Raw genomic sequence first — 20,633 nt, 5'->3', positions numbered from 1 at the left:
TTGCTAGTGGCCAGACTGTCCCCACCATTAATTGCTTTCATGAGTGGCAGCAGAGATTGGACTGAAAGTGGGAAAGACAGCGCTGTCTGTGTGATCATTTTATGGACAATTTGGGGACTTTTGCTATCGACACAAAGCCTATTGAACTAGAAAACCTGAGAGCGTGCACTCATGCCCTTTTAGGATGCCTGCACTCCCTTGCCTGAGCCTGGTGCAAGCTTGAGGCTTAGCTTTCCTTTCTTTTTTTTTTTTTTGCATTGAGTTATGTCAATACTCCCCCATGCCTTATGTTATTTTTTTCCTGCATTTCTTTATGAACTTTGCCCCTGATTTCCATTTTAGTTTTTTCCTTTGAGCTTCTTGAGAGTTACCACCCTCAGGTAAATTCCTAAACCTTTGAGGCCCACTTTATTTTCTCCACAGTTTGCTTGCATTTCTTCTATGATCTCAACCCATGAACATTAATCAAGAGTAAGCCAAATCCATCACTGTGGACACTGCCATCAAGATACCTCAGGTCTTTACCCTCCCTGTCATTGTATAAAGTGAGACTCAATTTCCCATCAGCAGAAGCAGAATCTCTATTTAAATCCCACTTGCAAGGTTTGGGTGAGCTTCCTATTTATAGTAAAATCCTTTTTTATAATGATCTCATATACAGTACCAGGAAATTGCTCACGGCTGGGTCAGGCCATAGGCCAATCTGGCTGTGGTGTGAGCTTGTCTTAAAAACATCCCTTCATGAGCCTCTGGAATCCTCTAGAGAAGTGTTTTCACAGAGTATATGACAATAAACAGGGTCACCCAGGATGGATTACTGTGGTAGGGATGTTAAATTTAAGTTCAAAAGGAATTTCTGCTTTTATTAGGCCAATCTCAATAATTTTTATGGCTTTGGGCTTCGTAAATAACATATGGGGTGAATCAAGTTGACACTAAAGAAATTTATGAAATACTTGATATGCAGGGTATGGCTAGGAAGTGTTTGCCTCTAGACTTCCCAGGAGGCAGGGGAGTGAGATTAGACCCAGGATCTTGGGACACAGACAAACTGGGGTTGCACCCTGCTTTTCTCTTCTTTGTAACTGGGATCTGGAGCCAGCATCTCAGTTTCTTTGGATTTCAGTTATCTCATCTGTTAAATAATCCTACTTTACAAAGACTCTGCAAGAATCAATGAAATAGTGTATGTAAAGCATCCAGTGTAAGCTCCACCTCAGTTTTGTAGTGTACTAAATTGCTTCTTTTTCTTCTCAGTAAGCAGTTGAGCAAAAGGGAGGCTGACTGGGTAGGTGTGACTTGGCATCCACTTCTCAAGGGTCAGTGAATTATGACCTTATATTTTCCTGTGTGATTGTGTACAGTGTTATTCTTCCAGCAACACAGGGCCCTTAGGGCCCTGTACTTGGGGGAGCTGGCCGCCATTAGTCCAAGTCAAATGACCCACCCATCCATTTGGATGATACAGATTAGTACTTTTCTTTGAGGAGTTGGGAAATAAACCAAGGGCAGTGAGTGATATTCAGAGGGATAGATAACTCTGCCACAGGGAAAGCAAACACAGTGCTATGTCCCCATAAGGAGGAGATCCCAGGGGAATCACAGTGACACCTGTTTACATCTCTGCCATCCCCTTCTAAGCCATTCATCCCACAGATTGCTGTCAACTCTTTCTGGTGTGCAAGGCACGTAGATGCTCCAGCAATGAGTTACACATGGTCCTGGACCTGAAGGAGTAGATCATTTAGCATGAGGAGATGAGGTGGGTGTGCACATAAATCAACAGGAGAAGGGTCACAATGGTGATGCCAACAGAATGCCCTCCCCAGTGCGTGACCGGTCATTTCTAACTGGGAATTGGGAGAGCTCCATGGGAGAAGCCTCACTCTGAAACCAATCTTAAATACTAAAAAATGGAAGCAAACCAGAAGCTTAAGGTATTAGTCTGTCCCGTGCCATTTCACCATGAAGGATGCTTTGGGCTCAGTGTTGCAAGAAGAGAGTAGGAACGGAAGCAAAAGGGATTTGTTTGAAAATAAAGCATAGCTGTTCACTGTCACTCATTAGAGGACCAAAAATACACACCTTATCCCTGCTGGCTTGGTATACACCGGGGCCCGGGAGTGAGATTTTAGCACCTCTCTCCCTCCCTTGAACAGGTACTTTGTATGACTAAGAGATAGCACACACACATACACACATGCATACACATATGCATACATAAATACATATATGGGGACTTTGCTCTGACTCCATCTCATTGGAAACTTCTCTTTAGATGAATTAAATTCAGTTCCTTTGGTCTTTTTATGTAGGATTATTCCCTCCATCACTATCTGCTTTGCTCTATTAGGTCATTCTGATTTTTTTTTTTTTAATTTCTTACAGCATTGGAGTTCTTGATTCAGTAGGGTATTCTACCAGTGATCTGTTAGTAGCAAACACTGTAAAGAATAATCTGTAAGTTCTTATACTCTATATTTTACTTCTTTATCCTCATATATCACAGGGGATACAGTGTGTTGGAGACAATCAGATTGTCTGGTTGCTTAAAGATTTTGTAAATGGGGAGGAAATCTGACATTTATGGGAAGTTCTTAAGACTATAAGAAAGACAGATGAGGAGATTGGGCCTTTTGAGAGTTATTTTTTTTGGGGGGGATAATAATACATTGGATTCTTTGACTGCCTTTCTATAGGAAGTTACCTAAGTTGTGATTGGCATTTGTACATTTTGTATCCAGTTCATATCCATCATGAAACTTATCTTTGATGTACCTTTGGCCCCTACATTTTATATGCCCTACCTCAATTTATGTTTACCACTTAATGCATTTCCATCTATTTCTTGATGAGAAAAAAAAAAGTTGATTTGCTTCCTAGACATTCTTGGATTTTCTTAGGAGAGTTCTAAAAATGGAAAGATGGAATTGAAGGGGAAAGAAGAAAGGGATGCTGGTACTTCTGGATTTGGGCCAAGCACATTTTATAGGCAGAGTAATATTTTTGCAGATGTACTGGATTTTGGAGCTTATTTGCAAAACCATTCAGTATGCCATGTGGATGTCTTAGAGATCCAGTGGCTGAGGGAAAAGCCCATACTCAACAGACCACAGAGGGCAACCAACTCCTCTGCCTCCCCCAAAGGCCAACACTTTCCTAGCAGAGAATTGTCTGCCTCCCCGAAGATGGAAATCAATGACTTAGAAACTGATTAAACCATCCAAATAGCAACTGATAAATGGATTAACCCTCTGTAATATAATTCTGCTAGCTTTTGTCTTCCGCCTTCCCCAGGTAAGTTTTCTATTCCTGGAGGCAAAGCAGAGGCACGGACGAAGTGAAGGCCAGAGGGAATCATATTAAAGCGGGTGAATCCGTTTATCACTTACTGTCTGGCTGGTATTTCTGCTCACATATCTTCTTCCTTTTACTGATTTGTACCCTACGGGACCCTGATTAATGCTAGCCAGTAAATAATGAAGATAGCAGCAGGCATTGGGGATACCGAGGGGGAAGATACCCTGTGGTTAAGGCTGATCCCACAAAGAGCAAAGAGAGAGAGAGAGAGAGAGAGAAAGAGAGAGAGAGAGAGAGACTGACTTTTCTTCTTAGTTGCAAAATGGAGAGTGTGAATGTGATAAAGAAATCCCTCCAAATAGGAAGAGGGAAACAGAGGAAAATTGAAGCATTTCTCTCATGTAAAAAACCTGCCGAAGACTTTTCAACCAGTTCCTAGAAATTGAGAATGATTTCTGTTCGCAAAGACGTGAGGTTCTCATGAAGTTTTGTTTTCGAGGTCATGTCCCATGATTTTTTTTTGCTTTTGTTTAAGGACTTCCAGTTACGTGTGAAGGTCTCAGGCTTAAACACATGCTCACTGAGTCACCCGTTGGCCCATCCCTGGTGTGAGGTTAAGCTTAGCACCTGGTAAACTTGTGTCCAGTGTGATTCTAGGCATTTAGGGTCTGCAGATTAGCTTGTCCTGAGTGCTTCTATGATCAATGAGTCTGGGCTTCAGGGAGATGAAGCTGAAGAAGAACAGATATCTGTGTACCTGCCAAGATGTTACTCAAAGTCCCCAAGAGCATCTCTAGTTGCCTCCTGGTAATGACCAGCTGCTGATGTTTCTTTTGCAGGGACAGGAGGGATCTCTCCTAAGTAAGAACATCTTTCTCAAAAGCAAGGCCCAGGCACTGACCATTTCTCCTCCTCTAGTCATGAGTGTTTATGATTTCCATCTGATGTTTGGGGCCTTGACTTGGAAAACTGGTCGCTCAGGGTTAAGAGAAGTTCACTTGACTAATCATCCTTCTGGATGGTTTCTTCATCCAGAGGAGCAAGGTGGTTTCTATAGAACTGGAAACTATTGCGAAAACTTGCAGGCCTTTGTACCATTGAACCAAGAAGGATCAAAAAGAACACCTAGGGCTGGGGATGTGGCTCAAGCAGTAAGCGTGCTCGCCTGGCATGCGTGCGGCCCGGGTTCGATCCTCAGCACCACATACAAACAAAGATGTTGTGTCCGCCGAAAACTAAAAAATAAATATTAAAAAAATTCTCTCTCTCTCTCACTCTCTCTTTAAAACAACAACAACAAAAACCAAAACAAACAAACAAACAAACAAAAAAACACCTAGCCCAGTATCACAACTGGGTTGTAACAAAACTTGACATTCCAAACTTCATATTCTTTCTGGAGTAGATTCCACCATACTGTGGGAGGAAAAGGTAGGAACACATCTCAGCCTAAAATTGGAATTTTTCAATGTTTCCACAGCCCAGAAAGGACCAGATGGGACAGTAATTCCCAACAACTACTGTGACTTCTGCTTGGGGGGTTCCAACATGAACAAGAAGAGCGGGCGGCCTGAAGAGCTGGTGTCCTGTGCAGACTGTGGACGCTCTGGTGAGTGTGGCCCCTTCCTGCATCCTGTGCCCGTAGATCAGGACTCTTCCACCTCCATTTCTCTGCCATCTTTTGGTGGTGGTGGGTGGGAGAGGGCAGCAGAGAAGTGATGCTGGTGATGATTTTGAGTCAAGGGGGGTTTTCAGGTCATTTTGAAATTTTTCTTCTTTGGGTCTTAAGAACCAAAAGTTATGTTCTGGTTCTGGGGAGAAGAGAAAGGAGGACATTTTGACTTGGGTCTGGCTTTTCCATGAGGAAAGGGAATGTAAACTTTCCATGACGTTATTTTGTGTCATGGATGATGGTGAGGTAGAGTGGAATACTTGGAGACACAGGCAACGTGCTTTCTTGTACTGGATGATGCACATGTAATAGAGAGATGTGTTTGTTATGTGGAAATACCTGGATGACCCTGGAGAAACAGGTACATGAACCTTGGGAAAGCAGTCACTTTATGAATCACGGGAATCAGAGATTCAAGGGCTCCTGGGTAGCTACATAAACACTTCACCTCCATTGGCCACTCATCCCACTTTCTCATATGGAATAGAAAAAATTAACCCTTATAAATCAAGGAGGCAAAAGGGCAGGCATCTTGGGGCTGATCTGGAGTTGATGTGTGTTTGTTGTTGTTATTGGTTTCTTCGTTGTTGTTGTTTTGTTTTTATCTTTAACCTAACCAAAGACTAAAATACCAGAAAGAGACTTTTGGTCTTATTCCTTCATTCTTAAAATGAGTTCAGGTTCTTTGCTCTTATTTTCAGTTCTAACCAAACCATTATTTTGGGCTGATCATGGTTGGTTGGTGCTATCTATTTTTCCTATTGTTTTATATCATAACTAGACTGATGCACAAGGTAGGGAGGAAAGAGGATCGTAGACCATCTTTAGTCTTATCAATGGCTCCCTAGCAGGTGAAGCAGTTGGGGTGGGTGGTTGGTTTCAGCATGGGAGTCATTTCTCCCTACTACCTTTCCGCCCAGTATTGTTTCCACCCCCAGTCCCAAGAGAAGGACTGAGGTGACCACATCTTAGTTTACCACTCAGTTCCTCCTTGCTGTGTCTGCAAATCTTAGCTTTAGATCTTTTATATTTTGATGTCTGGGTTGTTTAGGGCTCAAGATTGCCTTGAATGACAAATCAGTCATTGGAAAAGGACTGGTTTCTCTTGCACACAACCTTCAACATTTAACTCCCAGGGGACCTGCCAGGGTGGCCCTTTTATGCAATTCTGTCAATTCATTTATGATCCAAACGATGCCATATGTTGGATTTTTTTATTCTACTCATGCTAGCTTAGGAGACAGGGCCCTGTGATACTTTATTCTGGCTTTTAGACACTTAAAAAGAAAAAAAAATAAAATTCAACTCTGTGTTTTTTTTTTTTTTTTTTTTTTTTTGAGAGCAAGCAATCAGACAAAATCTCTACTGCCAGAAGCAAGGTCACTTGGTGGAGTAATGCTCTAAGCAGGATATTATGGACTGCTCTAGGTTTGGACAGGTTAGAGAGGGCAGCTTCAGAGCTCTCATTGCAAACTGCTATCATTTCTCCCTTTTCTTTCCTACAAAAATTGGGTTACTTGAATTGGATCCATGGGGGCATCAGAGGTGGGAAGTTGACTGTATCCACACCAAGCCCTCTCTTTCCACAATCTTCATGCAGTTTTTCGCTCCCAAGTTCTGTCTGCTACGTGACTCAGGGGACCATTTATAACAACCTAGATATTCTCATTGCAATTGCCTAGGATTAATTTTGGTGGATCATTTAGTCAAGGTCTGACTCTGATTTTCCTGAAATAGTTGATACCTTGGGAATACAAAGGCTGCGTCAGCCCATGGGATGTGCCTGTTAAGGCAGGTGGGCTGGAACTTCTCTGGAGCCTCCCCAGGGGAGGAGTATGAAGCCTGGAGGAGTTGCCTTTCCCTGCCCACCTATCCCACTACTGTTTCCTGGGAGAAAGTGGGATGCCTGAGACTGGCACTGTAAGAGGGGCATTGCCACCATATCCGGGGCATTCCTGGGACCCAGAATAATGTGAAGAAGTTTCAAAACGAGTTTTGCAGATTTCAGGATACTGTGTTTTATTAGGCTGATTCACCCCTACTTTTCACCTTCTTAGTGTTCTGATTTAGAGCTCACAATCTGAACTTTCTGGAGCAACTAAGACCTGGGCATGTTCAGTGGCTGGAGCGTGTGGGTTTGTGTGCGCGCGCGCACGCGCTCCTATGCCTGAGTGTGGGTACGGATCCCAGGAATTTCTTCCAGGGGTTCAAGAAAACGAGAAGCTGTTTTTATTACCTACCACTTATCGGAATTTCCAACCTCTTTTCGCTTTCAGTGCAAATGAACTACATGGTGTAAGGGTAGAATTGAAAGGGTTCCGAAAGAATGGGATTAGAAGCAGGTGAAAATCAAAATAGAGCGGACAGAGGATTAACCACACTGAATGGGTTATCTGACAGTAATACCTTTGTAAAGCTGACTGTCAAAGTGACGGACAAACATTGTTCCAAGAAACATCAACCGAAAACACCAAAGAAATACCAACCAGGCTTAAAAACCACCAGGAGAAAAATCATGGTCTGGGGCAGGGTGGAGGGAGCACACGCGCGCGTGTGTGCGTGCGGGAGGGGAGAGATGGCGCTGCATGTCTCGCTGTCAGAAGCTGTGGACCTGTGTCTGATGGTAGGGACGATGCCTTTTCGGGGGAGGTGGGAATCCTCTTCCCTGGAAGCGTGTGCTTTGTCCCAGATCCCCGTCAGCAGGTGATGTACCCGGTTAATTCTTTTTTTGGTGTGACAATGGTTCACTATCTTGCTATTAAGAGTAACACGGTCATAACGTAATGAGAATATTAATAATGCTGTCTGTTGCTTAACCCATGTGCTGATATATTCATCATACGTGTCAGCTCATTTGGGAGGAGAAGGCAGGAAGGAGAAGGAGGCAGCGGCCGCAGCACGCACCACGGAGGACTTATTCGGTTCCACGTCAGAAAGTGACACCTCAACTTTCCACGGCTTTGATGAGGACGATTTGGAAGAGCCTCGCTCCTGTCGAGGACGCCGCAGTGGCCGGGGCTCGCCCACAGCAGATAAAAAGGGCAGTTGCTAAAGCCCGCGGAGCGGACTGGGCGCTTGGCCATCCCCCTCTGACTCTGGTCATTGTTCTGGTTCTGATATATATATATTTTTAAATGAAAGACGACTTAGTTTTTTCCCTTGATCCTTTTGCTTCTTCCTCCCACCTTCCATGAGTCCTTTCCCCTCGCCATCCCTCTGTTTTTGGGTGTGTACAACAGAAGCACAAACTACTGAAAACAAAACAAAAAAGACAAGAGAGCAGAGCGAGCGTTCTTCAGAGCGATGGCACCGTGATGTGTTATTTATGTTCCCTAGAAATAGGAAGTTAGATGGTTTCTCTCTTTTTTTTTGGGGGGGGGAGGGTTCTTTTTGACATGAGCAGAGTTGATTTCCGCAGTTTTCATATTTATTGGTAAAGATGAAGAGAAGAGGAACACTAGGTTTGGAAACAAAGAGCCAATAACATTAAAATTATTATTTATATATGCTAGCTATTATTGGAGTCGGACTTTTTTATTTTTATTTTTGTTTTTGAGAGAGTGAGAAAAGGGAAATCAAAGGCATCTCAGTAATACCCTGTTTAGAAGCAAGCCGCTGGGGGGAGTTTCCTCAATGGGAGAGGATGGCACCTCCCTGTGCCCCACAGAGCCTGTGGCTCCCCATGGCAGACCCCCTCCCCATGTCTCCTCCCTTGACCTTTCCGTCCTCCTCTCTGCTTGCGGGGGAAAATGGCAGCAGTCCCAGAGAAGGCCAGGCACCTGGCCTCCCTCCAACGTCGGCCCTGACCAGCAGCCTCCTGGGCTCCTCCTTGGTTCAGCAGAGCTGCCGTTTCCGTGATGCTGGCTTTTCCTCACTTTCTTCCTGGTGAAGAGCAACTTCCAAACGCAGGAATGGAATATAAGCAAAAGTCATGGGCTCGGCAGTGACAAAGCGACCTGAGGCCACCCTCATGGAAGAAGGACACCTCACAGTATATCTCCCTTCCCCTTCCCCCTGTTTAAAACAGTTAACTGCTCATTGGATGATCCAGTCGCCTGTATTATTTCTATTTTTTTTTTATAGTGCCTGCCGGGCACTTTGTTTTATGTTTCCAATAGCACCTCCTGAAACAAACCAAAGCAACACTTGCTCAAGGCCTGGATGGAGAAGACCCGTTCACCTCATTGGCCGTCCCAAGCATGACCAGTTACAAGGCCCTTCTCAAAAGGTACGTCTTGGCTGATCTGTCTTACCACCCGGGCAAAACCATCATAGTTTTTTTTTTTTTTTTTTTTAGTTTTCTTTGTCTTTCTTTTTTCCTTTTTGTCCCCTTGGCTTGCTCTTTCGCTTTTCAGGGTTCCCTCTTCTTAGTGTGGGAGTGGCTCCTGGAGTGTCTTTCACCTGGTGGTCTGTGTGTGCATGTGGACTCTGCGGGCCTGGGTGCAGGTGTGGGGCTGAGCTTGCTTGGACTGTGTGGGAGGGGCTGTATGTGGAGAATGGGGGGGCTTCTGGCTTTAACTGCAAGAGAAGGTGGCTGGGGAAATGCTTGGCAGACTCTGCCTCTCTTGGCTGTGGTGAGAGTGGAGTTCAGGGCACTGAGGCTGGAGTTGGTGGCTGGACTTGGGTAGGAATGAAGAGTGCAGCTTCAGGGCCCTGCATGTCTGGGTGGTTTTCTTAGCTCTGGGTACCAGTTTCACTGCACAGGGGATGAGTCCAGATTAAAGAAGATCCTTGATTAGGCACAACAAACAACAGGGCTGTTTGAAGATTTTTGAACTCCCACGACAGGTGTTCTCTGTGAGACATGGGCAGTGCCATTTGACTTGGGTTGGGAGATCCAAGTAGCTGCCTAGTTAAAAGGTTGCTTGTCGGTGTCTGAGGAGATCTACTTTGATGATCCAGCCTTTGCAGATCCTCCTGAATTAGACCACTCCTTAAAATAACAAATCAACCCAACAAGTGCCAGGTCAAACAGACAGACCCACAAATGGACACTTTGGTGCTTCCCTGGTAGCCTGACACGGAGAGGGCTTCCACTTTCCTCCTGTTTCAAGTGGGTATATGCTTGCCTGGGCATTTGTTCTGTTTTGAGAGATCAAAAGTAACAACCCCACCCACTTTTGGGATGTTCTGCCTAACCTGTATGTGGTTCTGTCCCTAGGGAGCCATGGCCTAAACCTCCACGGTTGTAATATTCCTGCATGCTCACATCTGTGAATACGCCAACATAGTTGACTCTGGTAGGTTTCTGCTAAGAGGATACAGCTAGCCTTGCTGTCAGTTTCCACCTCTGTCCTTTATTCCTGTGACTCAGATGTTGGATTCATAGCCTTATGATGTGCCTGACTGATGAAATGTGAGCTTCCATGTTAATAAAAGTATATGTTCAATCCACACTCTCATTTGAGAGCTGTCTAGTTGTTCTCGGTCCTAGCATTATCAGTGGCATCTTGGCTTTGAACTTGAGATTTAAAAAAGATCCACATAATTAAAACACATTATAAACTTGTTGTTCTAATGGGGGAACCAATGGTTTAGAACTGTCTTAACAAGACAAATTCCTAGGGAAATATCTGTTTGAGGATAAGTCTTATCTAATTTATTTTTACTAGTACAACTTGATTCCAATTTCTCTTAGTAGGGAATAGCAGACATCCTCGCCTTTCTTAGCCAATGTGAGCATAACAGTGTTACTTAGCATTGCCTGAGCATCTTGTCTCACCTTGATTCTAGCATCTCTCAACAGACTCAGAATTTATATTCTTAAGAAAGAAAGAAAGAAAGAAAGAAAGGAAAATGACAAGACGAGAAAAAAGAACTGGAAGAAAAGATGATCAAGTTCAAATTTTTCACTTTTTAGTTGAGAACGTTCAAGTTAAGCTTGAGAGAGTGGAATGGATGTTGCTTTGGAGGCAAACGTCTTAAGGCAAAGCAAGGAAACTCAGAGAAAAGCCAGAGGAGTCCTGGAGGTTGCTGTTGCCCCCACCCGCTTCTCTAGATAACAAGTCTCAATGTTTATGCATTCAGTACTGTTCTGGGTGCTTTCCTTGGAATGTTTCATTTAATCCTCATAAACACCCTTTGAGATAAATGCTTATATTATCCCCATTTTATAGATGAAGACACTGAGGCTTAGTAATAAGGTTAAAAGGATATCTAAGCACCCCCCACCCCCCCCGCCACACACACAGTAAGGGGCTAGGTTCTGATTCCCAGAAACCTAGAATGTATATATTCTACCATGATCTAGCGGACACTTGGATGTTTTTTGGTTAGGGAATAGATATGTATGTGCATTCATGTAAACCTTACTCAGTTTCAGCTAAGAAAAAGAGTATTTATAATGAGTATAGCTTTAAACATCAACCTTCTTAAAAGCAATTTCAACCACCAGAGAGTAAACAAACTATTAGATCCTAGAAAAGAAAATTTTAATCAAGGTTCTATGCAGAATATTAAAGATAACTCATTTTCTTTCCTTTCTATTTTTTTTTTTTTAGTTTTAGATGGACACACTGTATCTTTATTTATTTTTATGTGATGCTAAAGATCGAACCCAGTACCTCACATATGTGAAGCAAGTGCTTTACCAATGAGCTACAGCCCCATCCCAGATACCTAATTTTCTAAACCATCATTTCTGGATATTCTCTCCCAATGCCTCTTGGGGACAAAGAGATCTCCTTTCATTGTCGCCTCAGGAATTGCAGGAGCTGTGTGACCCATGGACACACATAACTTTTTGTGGTTGCTTTTGTTAAATAAGGATCACGATTCAAATTTTAAAATGAAAAGGAAATTAGGATCATGAAGATGAAAACAATCTGACCCATTTCCTTTGTCCTTAGCTCAGTAAAGTTCCAGCATGTTTCAGAAATGTGACTAGTTTTCTGAGTCCTTGTCCAAACATAGGGGAACCAAAGGTATGGAACTTTCTAAATTTGTTACAACATTCAAATCCTCCAGGGGGAATTGTTGATGTAGAGGTGACTATTGTTGCTGTGAAAGGTGACTATCTGGTGTTTTATTTTTCAATCCAGAATAATCTAATTCTTTGTATCTGTTACTGAGACTATGTAGAGATCAGATACTATAATCACTACAACACAGGGGATGAGAAATATGCATTTAATTTTTTAAAGGTACTTTAAAGCCAGTAATCCAATTTGCTGCTGCTATTTTAGAGAGCAGGATTTAATAAAAAATATGATGTTCACATCGATAGTATCCCTTTAAGTCTTCCTGCTCTCCATGCACCTAATGGGCTGCAGCCTGATATGGCCTTTATATAGCACTTGAGGGAACACAAGATCATTACTCGGGGAAAGAACTAAAGGCTGTTTGGAGGTTCTTACTTCATGGGTGGAATAAAATTAATTAATTTTATCCCAATATGCCTCCTGTTGCAACTGATGAATATGATCTTGAATATGTACTTAAAGTTTGAGCAGACTCATGAATTAGGAATTTTTCCACAGGGGATTTTGTTTACTGTTGGAAGTGGAGTTGCTTAGGTTGGTTTTTGGAGTGAGGCATTTTTGATCTGGTGAGTAGAACCTAGGGTAGAAATGAGAAGCTCCGGTGTCTAGTTTTGTTGCCATGAGGCTCTGCCTCAGTTTACCTATTTTTAGGATGTGGACATCTCTTTCCTAGTCATAGTATATAATCTTTATTATCTCATAATGAATCTTAAAACAACTCTGAGGTGGGATGGATGTCATTTATTCCCACTTTACTGGTGAGGAAACCGAGGTTCAGTCAGGTTAGATGTTTGGTCCAAAGTTCCAGTGTTAGTAGTTGGCGTCTGCGTCTTCTAATTTTCTTTCCTAAGTCTATACTAATTTCCCCAAAGATCACATTTCACAGATTTCTGGAGTAAAATCAGTAAAGGGCTTTGAGTCTTTTGTTTAAGACCTTTTTGGGTCAAGAGGAGGTATTTGATTCTGTAAAACACAAACAAAAACAGAATAAAACCAACTCATTGCAGAGTATAATCCTGCAGAAACACAGCTGGGTCTGAGACTTCAGGAACTTTCTGACAGAACCAAGATTGAGCTTCCTGAAGGGCAGTGTCTTGGTGGTGAGGTGGGGGGTGGTAAGGTGGCAGGGAGTAAACACTTGGGGCCCTATTTTGGTCACACACCCAAGTGTTTCTCACATGAAACATTGACTTATGTGACCCAAATGTGCTTAATAAAAGTGATTTCTGACCATCTACTCAAAATAACAGTATAGGAAAAACCATTCTGCTTGATTGATTTACAGAACAACTGAGATGATGGAAGGTCCCCGTCAGGACTGAATTATTAGTTATAAACATTGGCCGTAGGTTTTCAGATTATCTACACACTGGTCCTCAGCCAATATTTAAGACTTTAAACATTTTAAATTTTGAAATAAATGCATACTTACAGAATACTTACAAAAACAATAACAAAGAATTTCAGTGTATCCTTCCCCCAGATTCTCCAAATCACCACAGTACTATGATTGCAGTCGGGAAATCAACATTGACACCACACTACAGTCTATAGACCTATTCAAGTTCTGCCAGTTGTTTCACTAATGTCCTTTTTCCGATCCAGGATCACATGTTGCATTTATTTGTCTTATCCTTTTAAAGTCCTTTAACTTGGAATAGTTCCCCAGTCTATGTTTGTTTCTTGTAATCTTGATATTTTTTGAAGAATATTGGCTGATCATTTCACAGAAAGCTATTCACTTTAGGTTTGGGTGCTGTTTTCTAATGATTAAAATGAAATGGTGACTTTTGGTAAGACTATCACAGAAATGGTGTCATATCCTTCCCAATGCATTATATCAGGAGGTACATGAATGATTTACCCCATTAGTGGTGGTTCAGACGTTTAGCCTTTGAGCTGAGGTTTCAGGCTAGTGTGCTAACAGACCTGGAATGCTAATATTTTTGTTCAGATATACCTTTGTTCTTTTGGTGACCGTAGACTGAGTAATAGGAATATGCGTGTGACAACTCAGTCCTGTAAAGAATATGATGCAATTAAGTATGGTCCAGTGGATTTATTGGTCAATGGATTTATTTGAAATTTCCATGGGCAGTCTAGGTATTCACTGATAGTTAATGGGTAGGTGTTGTTGTGGAGTATATGTGATTATTTTTGTGTGAATCACAGTAGTGAGGGAATTTTTTTTTTTTGACGGAGTTATCCAGATAAACCAAGAGCTCTGACTGACAGTCACTGTTTAATAGACAAGAATATCTGTTGTCAGAGAGAATGGAGATAGAGTTGAACAAAAAGCAAAGCTGGAAATCACAATTTGATCCATGAAGAATGGCAAAAATCACAATATGCAGACATGCTTAAGGATCATTCTGTAGCATTTTGTTCCTGCTATTAGTCTTTCTCCTCTAATACATGATGTGCTTCTTGAAGGCAAAGGTGATGTCACTTGTGTCCCTGGGATAGTGCCCAACATCACAGTGCCAGAGTTATTGGCTGAAATAGACTGAGTCCCAAGCAATGTTTCTGAGCTAATTAGTCGAAGTATTAATAAATCTCATTTTATACCTAGTGAATAGTCAATAAAGACTGTTGACAGAGAAGTTAGAGAAGTCATCTCTTGATGCAGGTATCATCGGTCAAGTCAGAGCGGGTAGATGAGATCCAGGGGTCAGTGAAGTGATGTGAGGATGTGAAGACAGGGGTGGGGGAGGGTGGATGGTGAGTGGATGGATGAAAAACTGAGCCTCCTTGGAGGGGACCAAGCCCAGGAGACTGAGGACGCAACAGGACATTGCCTGTGGCCTGCAGTTGGCCAAGCCAGAGGCAATGAAAGAGAAGTGGATATTAAGAGTGCAAAGTTGGCAACTAACCAAACTGTTTTCTAGGTGGCTTAACTGGGGCAAAGGAAGAAAAGTGTGTGTGTGCATGTGTGTGTGCTTTGGTAAGTGTGCGTGTTGGGGGAGGTCGGGTGGAAATTTTGAAAACTGAAAGGGCCTGATGGTATGGCTGTGAGAGACTCTTCAACAAAGTGGCAGGTGACATCCAACCAAAAGGGTTGGAGAACTCTGGGGAAGGCACAGAAAGGCTTGTGGCCAGGGGTGAAATCTTAAGAGGATAGTTGGCAGGCAGTCTATGGGAAGCAGAAGAAAGGCCACACTGGTTTCTCTCTCAAGTGAAGGGACGGGAGGCAGGTGACAGTGGTCAAGAGGAGTTAACAGGGGTGTGGGTGTGGGAGGAGAAACCCGTCAGGGGCACCAGAACTGCAGATCAGAGAGGTGAGATGGTGAATAGGGGCAGATGTGGAGGGAGAACGTGGTGGTGGTGGAAGTGGAGTCCTTTTCAGCCTTCCTTTGAAAGCATAAGTAGATGGATGGAGTCTTGGCCTTGGAAGGGTATCTAATCTAGGCCTGTGCACCTGGCCAGGGAGCAGTATGCTGGTGGCAGGCATCTTTTGAAAATTTCAACTTGGAGGATGCTGAGCTGCTCATTGGTTTTGAACTTTATTCCCTGCTGCTTTGGCCACTTTCCATTTAGGCCCTTCCCCTATGAGCTCAGTGTGATGGGGCTCTGTGGGGGCACCCAGCTTGGCCCTCAGGAACTGCTACTGGGGTGAAATGTTAGCACCCTTTCCTTTTAATGCCCACTCCTTGTACCAACTCCTCTGTGTCGAAGACCACAGCAACTGAACAGGTTCCCTTTCAGCTAAAAGCAGTCGATGCCTGGTTGGTACCTATCCGGGCTAATGGACCCACTTGGTTTGAAGAGCCACCAGCTTCTGAGGCTTGGGATCCACAGGCCAGTGGAGGACAGGAACCGACCTCTTGGCTTGGTCCTGTCTGCTAGTAATTGGGACACCCTCAGTTTACTTGGGCCAGGACTGGAGATGAGTATGTTTTTGTGTGTGTGAAGCAGTGTTCTTTTGGCCTTGGGCCAAATGGGACATCAATTGGGGTTTTTTTGTGAGTGCAGTTGGTCCTATAGCATAGAACCACGCATTTCCACGTAGGTGACTGACAGGCAGATGACATCACAATAGTCCTGTCTGGGATATTTTAACTTTGAAAAGATTCAGTTTACTTCCAAGTAGAGGAGAACATTTTTTGGTTTTGTTTTGTTTTCTTTGTGAACACCCAGTTTCACCCTGCTCTGCCTCTGTAGGAATTGAACATCCAGTTGTGTTTTCCGTCTCTTGGGTCCTGCTATACCTGCCCTGCCCTGTTCCCAGTTGATTTCATGCCACTGACATTCAAGGCACCAGAGAGCCCAGCCTGGTTTTCATTGCCCATGGTCATAGCTTCGTGAGCGCGGTTATCACTGTTGTTTCTTTGTTTTTCTTTTCAATTCATTTCATTTTTGCTGACCCCTTAATTGTCATCTTTCTTTCTTAGGTAGTCGTTCTGTGCTGTTGTTTTTTGTTTTATCTTTCATTCCCTTTCCCTCTGCAGTCAACACTCTGGCCTGGGAACTCCAGCATCCTTCAAGCAAGCCTTTTCTGAAGAAGGTGAAAAGAAGCCACTACGATCATCACCTCCTCCTTCTCCTCCTCCTCTTCCTCTTCCCTTGCCCGGCCCCCTCCTGTGCGTGTGTTTCAGCCGACACCAGAGCCTGGATTGTGGAAAAATCCTCCAGCACAACTCAGCTCAGTGAAGTCTCAGCAATGGCCTAAGTTTGTGCAATAAGAAGATTTTTTTTTTCTTTTTTAAAAAATTCGTCATAACTTTTTCTTTGAGAGTCTGTGAGAAAGCACCCAGGTCAGACTGGAATTTGCTCTACAATAGAAATAACTGAACACAAACAAACTGAGAGAAAAAAAAAAGAGTTAACTATTTTATTTATTTCAATATTTAAAAGAAAAAAAGTGCTGACAGTGCACAGTATTTTTGTTTAAATACCTTCTACATCAAAAGTTAAAAGCAATTTTGTGAAGACACGAAATCAAAAGAGTATTTACTGTAAAATAAAGACTGCATATTAACTCTAAGGAAAATACCCCACATTTTTAATAAGAAAATAAAGATCAACTCTGCTCTCTCAGGCTTTAAAAAAAAAAAGCCATTCATGTATGTCTTTAGGTACTTTTATTTCTGCGAGTTGGATGTGGTAAGTGAGGAGTGATCAGTTTCCACCCACTTTTTCTTCAGAAGTCTGTTGAAAGTGTTGGTGATGTTAAATGATTTTGTGTTAAGGCTTGGCTGAAATAATTAGCCACCATTCAGCAGTTTCCCTGCCCCGCTGCCACTCACCCCAGGCCAGCCCTATTTATCTGGTCGTGGAGAAACAGCCACCCGTCTCCTGCTTATCATAGCTGACGAGGCCTGGTTTAGAAAGGGATTCCATTTAGTGATTGGATGTTTTCTCTGCAAGTTCAACAGATTTGAACAGAGACAACTTGGTTTAAAATAATGCAGTGAAGAGAAAAAAAACAACAGCAAAAACGAAGCATTAGCTGAGATGATATTAGTTCAGTCACAATTCCTCAAGGGGGTTGGCTGAGGGAATCTTCTACCCGGCTGGCTTCAGGGTCCTGAGATTCTAGAGTTGTCCCTAAGGGCTAGGAAGGTCGACCCAAATTGTGGAAACCTCAGTCAGTTGCTTGTGGTGGCTGAGGAGGAAGGCAAGTCTTCTAACATGTCCTTTAAGTCCTGTGTGGAAGTGAGCGATGTGGCCCATGAAGTGGAATTTGGCGTAGTGTCTGCAGCCTAGCCAAGGAGTCTGGTGGACTGGTAGGCCACTGGAGTCTACTTTAGTCTCCCCACTGGGCTGGTCTTCTACACGTTAACACTCTTGGGTTCCCCTTACTTGTAAACAGAGGCATGACACCTCCCTACAACCTAACGCTGGATATTCTCATTGGAAAGGTTCTTGGGTCACAGTGTTGCTAGGATGTTCCCCAACCTGAGAATCTCTTTTATCTTTGAAAGAGGAAGGTGGGAGGGCACCGACTTCCTGCCAGTTCATTCAGGTTCCCCATCAAGGCCAATCCCTGGGGTGGGGCGGATAGCACCCAGAGCGTCTTTGTATCATTTTGGAGCCCTTTTCTGTGACATTTTCTCAGAGAAAATGTCCCTTGTCAAAATGCTACTAATCTGCCCTCCAGCCAACTCCCAAAGTTACCACATGTGTAGAATTGTGATAAAGCTTTGCATAATGTAGGGTTTGTATGAAGTTTGTGTAAGTTTCTGTTAAATAAAAGTCTGTTTCCAATGCTCCTATAGCTCCTGTAAACTTTGCTTGTCCAATCTCATCCTCCAGGAGTTCCACTTCCATACCTTCCTGTGGAAGGGACCCCTGGAAGGATCCTGCTCACTTGCATGCCCAAGGTTTGTTGAGTCCTGTTGTCTTATTTAGAAGCACAATCTAGGACTGCAGTTGCCAATGGCTTGGCTGCCAGGTGGTGGCATGGAAAGTGAACCATGCCCAGGGTTGGCGCCAGCCTCCGGTCCTGGAGCCCAGAGTTGCTGTCACCCATCCGCCATCACAATTACCATCATCACTCTCTCCATGGCCACACCAGATGTACTGAAGTTCTGGTTATGTGTATAAAGTTAACATACCTGTTTCATGTTGGTGTTATACCTGTGCCAAGAATAGTTTTGCATAAAAATACAAGATTTAGCATGTGCTTAGAAAGAGAGAGGAAGTTAAGGCTTCCAAGGTGCTCCGGGTACAGCTGTAAGCTGGACTTCCTCTGGCAGGCTTTTCCTTGTATGTGAAGATGGACCCTAGTGTGATAGATCCTCTAGGTCAGATAAAACAGATCAGCATGTCAGGCCTGGTCTTTCCCTCTGAGTATGGCCAACCCCCACGGGGCCAGGCAGAGATGGAATGTGACCTTGCAATGCTGCTGCCAGTGCTCTCTGTCTTCCTTTAGAATGCATGTCATGTCAGAATGTCACTATGGACTTGATAAGTTTCCCAAGCAGTCAAAAGGAGGTTGCTTTTTTCATCCAATATGGTGTCCTCCTTAGGGGTTTCCCCCTTTCTATGGTCATAAAATATAAATGAGATAATATTTACTGTTTTATCACTGTTTTCAGTGTACAGTTCTGTGGCAGAAGTATATTTACTTTGTTGGGTAACCATCACCCTATCCATCTCTGGAACTCTTTTCTCCTCCCCACCTGAAACTCTGAACTCATTAAACACAAACTCCATTTTCTGCACCTTCCGCACCTGGAAAATGCCATCTACTTCCCGTCCCTGTGAATCTGACCACTCTAGGTACCTTCGTGAGTGGAATCATAACAGCATTTGTCCTTTTGTCACTCACTCATTTCATCTCACATCATATCTTCAAGGTTTATCTGTGTTGTAGCTGTATCAAATTTTTCCTCCTGTTTAAGGCTGAACGATATTTCATCATATGCATAAACCATATTTTATTTATCCATTCCTCTGATGGACCCCTGGAGCAAAAGGGAAGTTTTACACATTTATTATGCACCTCCTATTTCCGACAGGGGTCTCAAAATTTGAAACTTTAGACTCAAGTCAGAGGTCACCTATCTTTTTTGGAGAGAAGTGATTTCATCTGAGATCTTCCCTCCAATCTGCATTCTAGAAGTAAACATCCTCTACCTACACCTCTTTTCTCACAACGAAAGTATTCTTTGTAGTTATTATCTTAGGGCTGCTTCTAGGATCAAGTTATGCCAAGGACTTGTTGTGTCGATGTAAGTAACCCAGAGGAGAAGAGACCCAGGATAATAAATTGTCCTCAGTCGGTCCATGAAGGCAGGGTGACCTTTTTCAAATGTCTGATGGTGAATTGTTGGTTAAGCATACGTGTGCTTAATGTCTGTAAATGGCCATTAGCCAAGAGGGAGAGGGAGGGGAAGAGTGTACATGTGAGCCTGGTCATGGGACGGAAAAAAAAGAAATTACTTTTCCTACACCATCTGAACACATGAGTCACTGTAAAGGGTTAGCTCTGGGGTTGAAATTCAGATGCCTACAGCACAGGTATCTTCAGCAGGTGAGGCAGGCCAGGTGTGAGGAAAATAACCAGTGCTAGGAGAGACCTTGGTGCTCAGTCTCAGGTCTAACTCGAATGGCAGGGATTGTGTTGAGACAGGGAGCACCTGTATTCTGAACTGGGCAGCTGCTACTTAGCTCAGGGGAGCTGCCTGCAGTGACGAGGGCCCAGCGTTCTCAGGTCTTTTGGCACTTTTTTTTGGTACCAGGGATTGAACCCAGGGGTGCTCAACCACTCAGCCACATCCCCAGCCCTTTTAATTTTTATATTTTGAGACAGGGTCTTGCTAAGTTGCTGAGGACCTCAATAAGTTGCTGAGGCTGGCTTTGAACTGGTGATCTTCCTGCCTCAGCTTCCCAAGCCGCTGGCAGGCACCAATGCAGTGGGTATCTTCTGGCTTTTCAAGAGAGGCTAACCATACAAAAACTTTGATGAGATGTCCCCATTTTAAAATGTTAGCAATAACTTAAAAGCAAACACCAAAGGCCAACTCTGTGTGGACTAAGCCAAATATGACTGTATATCCGATACTTTTTGATGGATTTAGGGCAACTTTTCTGGGCAAGGTTGAAGTTTAGATTGGAATGCCTTGCCTAAGGCGTTCATAACAGCAGATCCTCATCTTAGCCCAGTGGTATCCTGACTTAGAATTGTTAGGTGGTGGAAATGGAGCACTGGGTTGGTCTCTGGATGGAGCTAAGTC

At 43.4% G+C, this 20,633-nt stretch overlaps 1 protein-coding gene across 3 annotated transcripts in view; it reads left to right on the top strand.

Moving 5' to 3' along the window:
• The window catches only part of Dpf3 (double PHD fingers 3), a 258,374-nt gene that overhangs the window by 192,614 nt on the left and 45,127 nt on the right, over positions 1–20,633 (top strand). The window contains exons 8-11 of one of the 3 annotated variants that reach the window (XR_007345888.1): positions 4,781–4,909; positions 7,822–9,200; positions 10,134–10,212; positions 16,401–18,169. Coding sequence is in view for 1 of the 3 variants with exons in the window: in XM_048798917.1 (XP_048654874.1) it covers positions 4,781–4,909 (129 nt within the window). In the remaining 2 variants the exon portion in view is untranslated. Of the gene's footprint in view, positions 1–4,780; positions 4,910–7,821; positions 9,201–10,133; positions 10,213–16,400; positions 18,170–20,633 lie in introns of those variants that run through there. The other 2 variants (XR_007345887.1, XM_048798917.1) reach the window with 2 other exon arrangements.

Source organism: Marmota marmota, unplaced genomic scaffold (assembly GCF_001458135.2).
Source record: "Marmota marmota marmota unplaced genomic scaffold, marMar, whole genome shotgun sequence".
Taxonomy (NCBI): Eukaryota; Metazoa; Chordata; class Mammalia; order Rodentia; family Sciuridae; genus Marmota; species Marmota marmota.
This window is presented reverse-complemented; position numbering and strand designations above follow the sequence as displayed.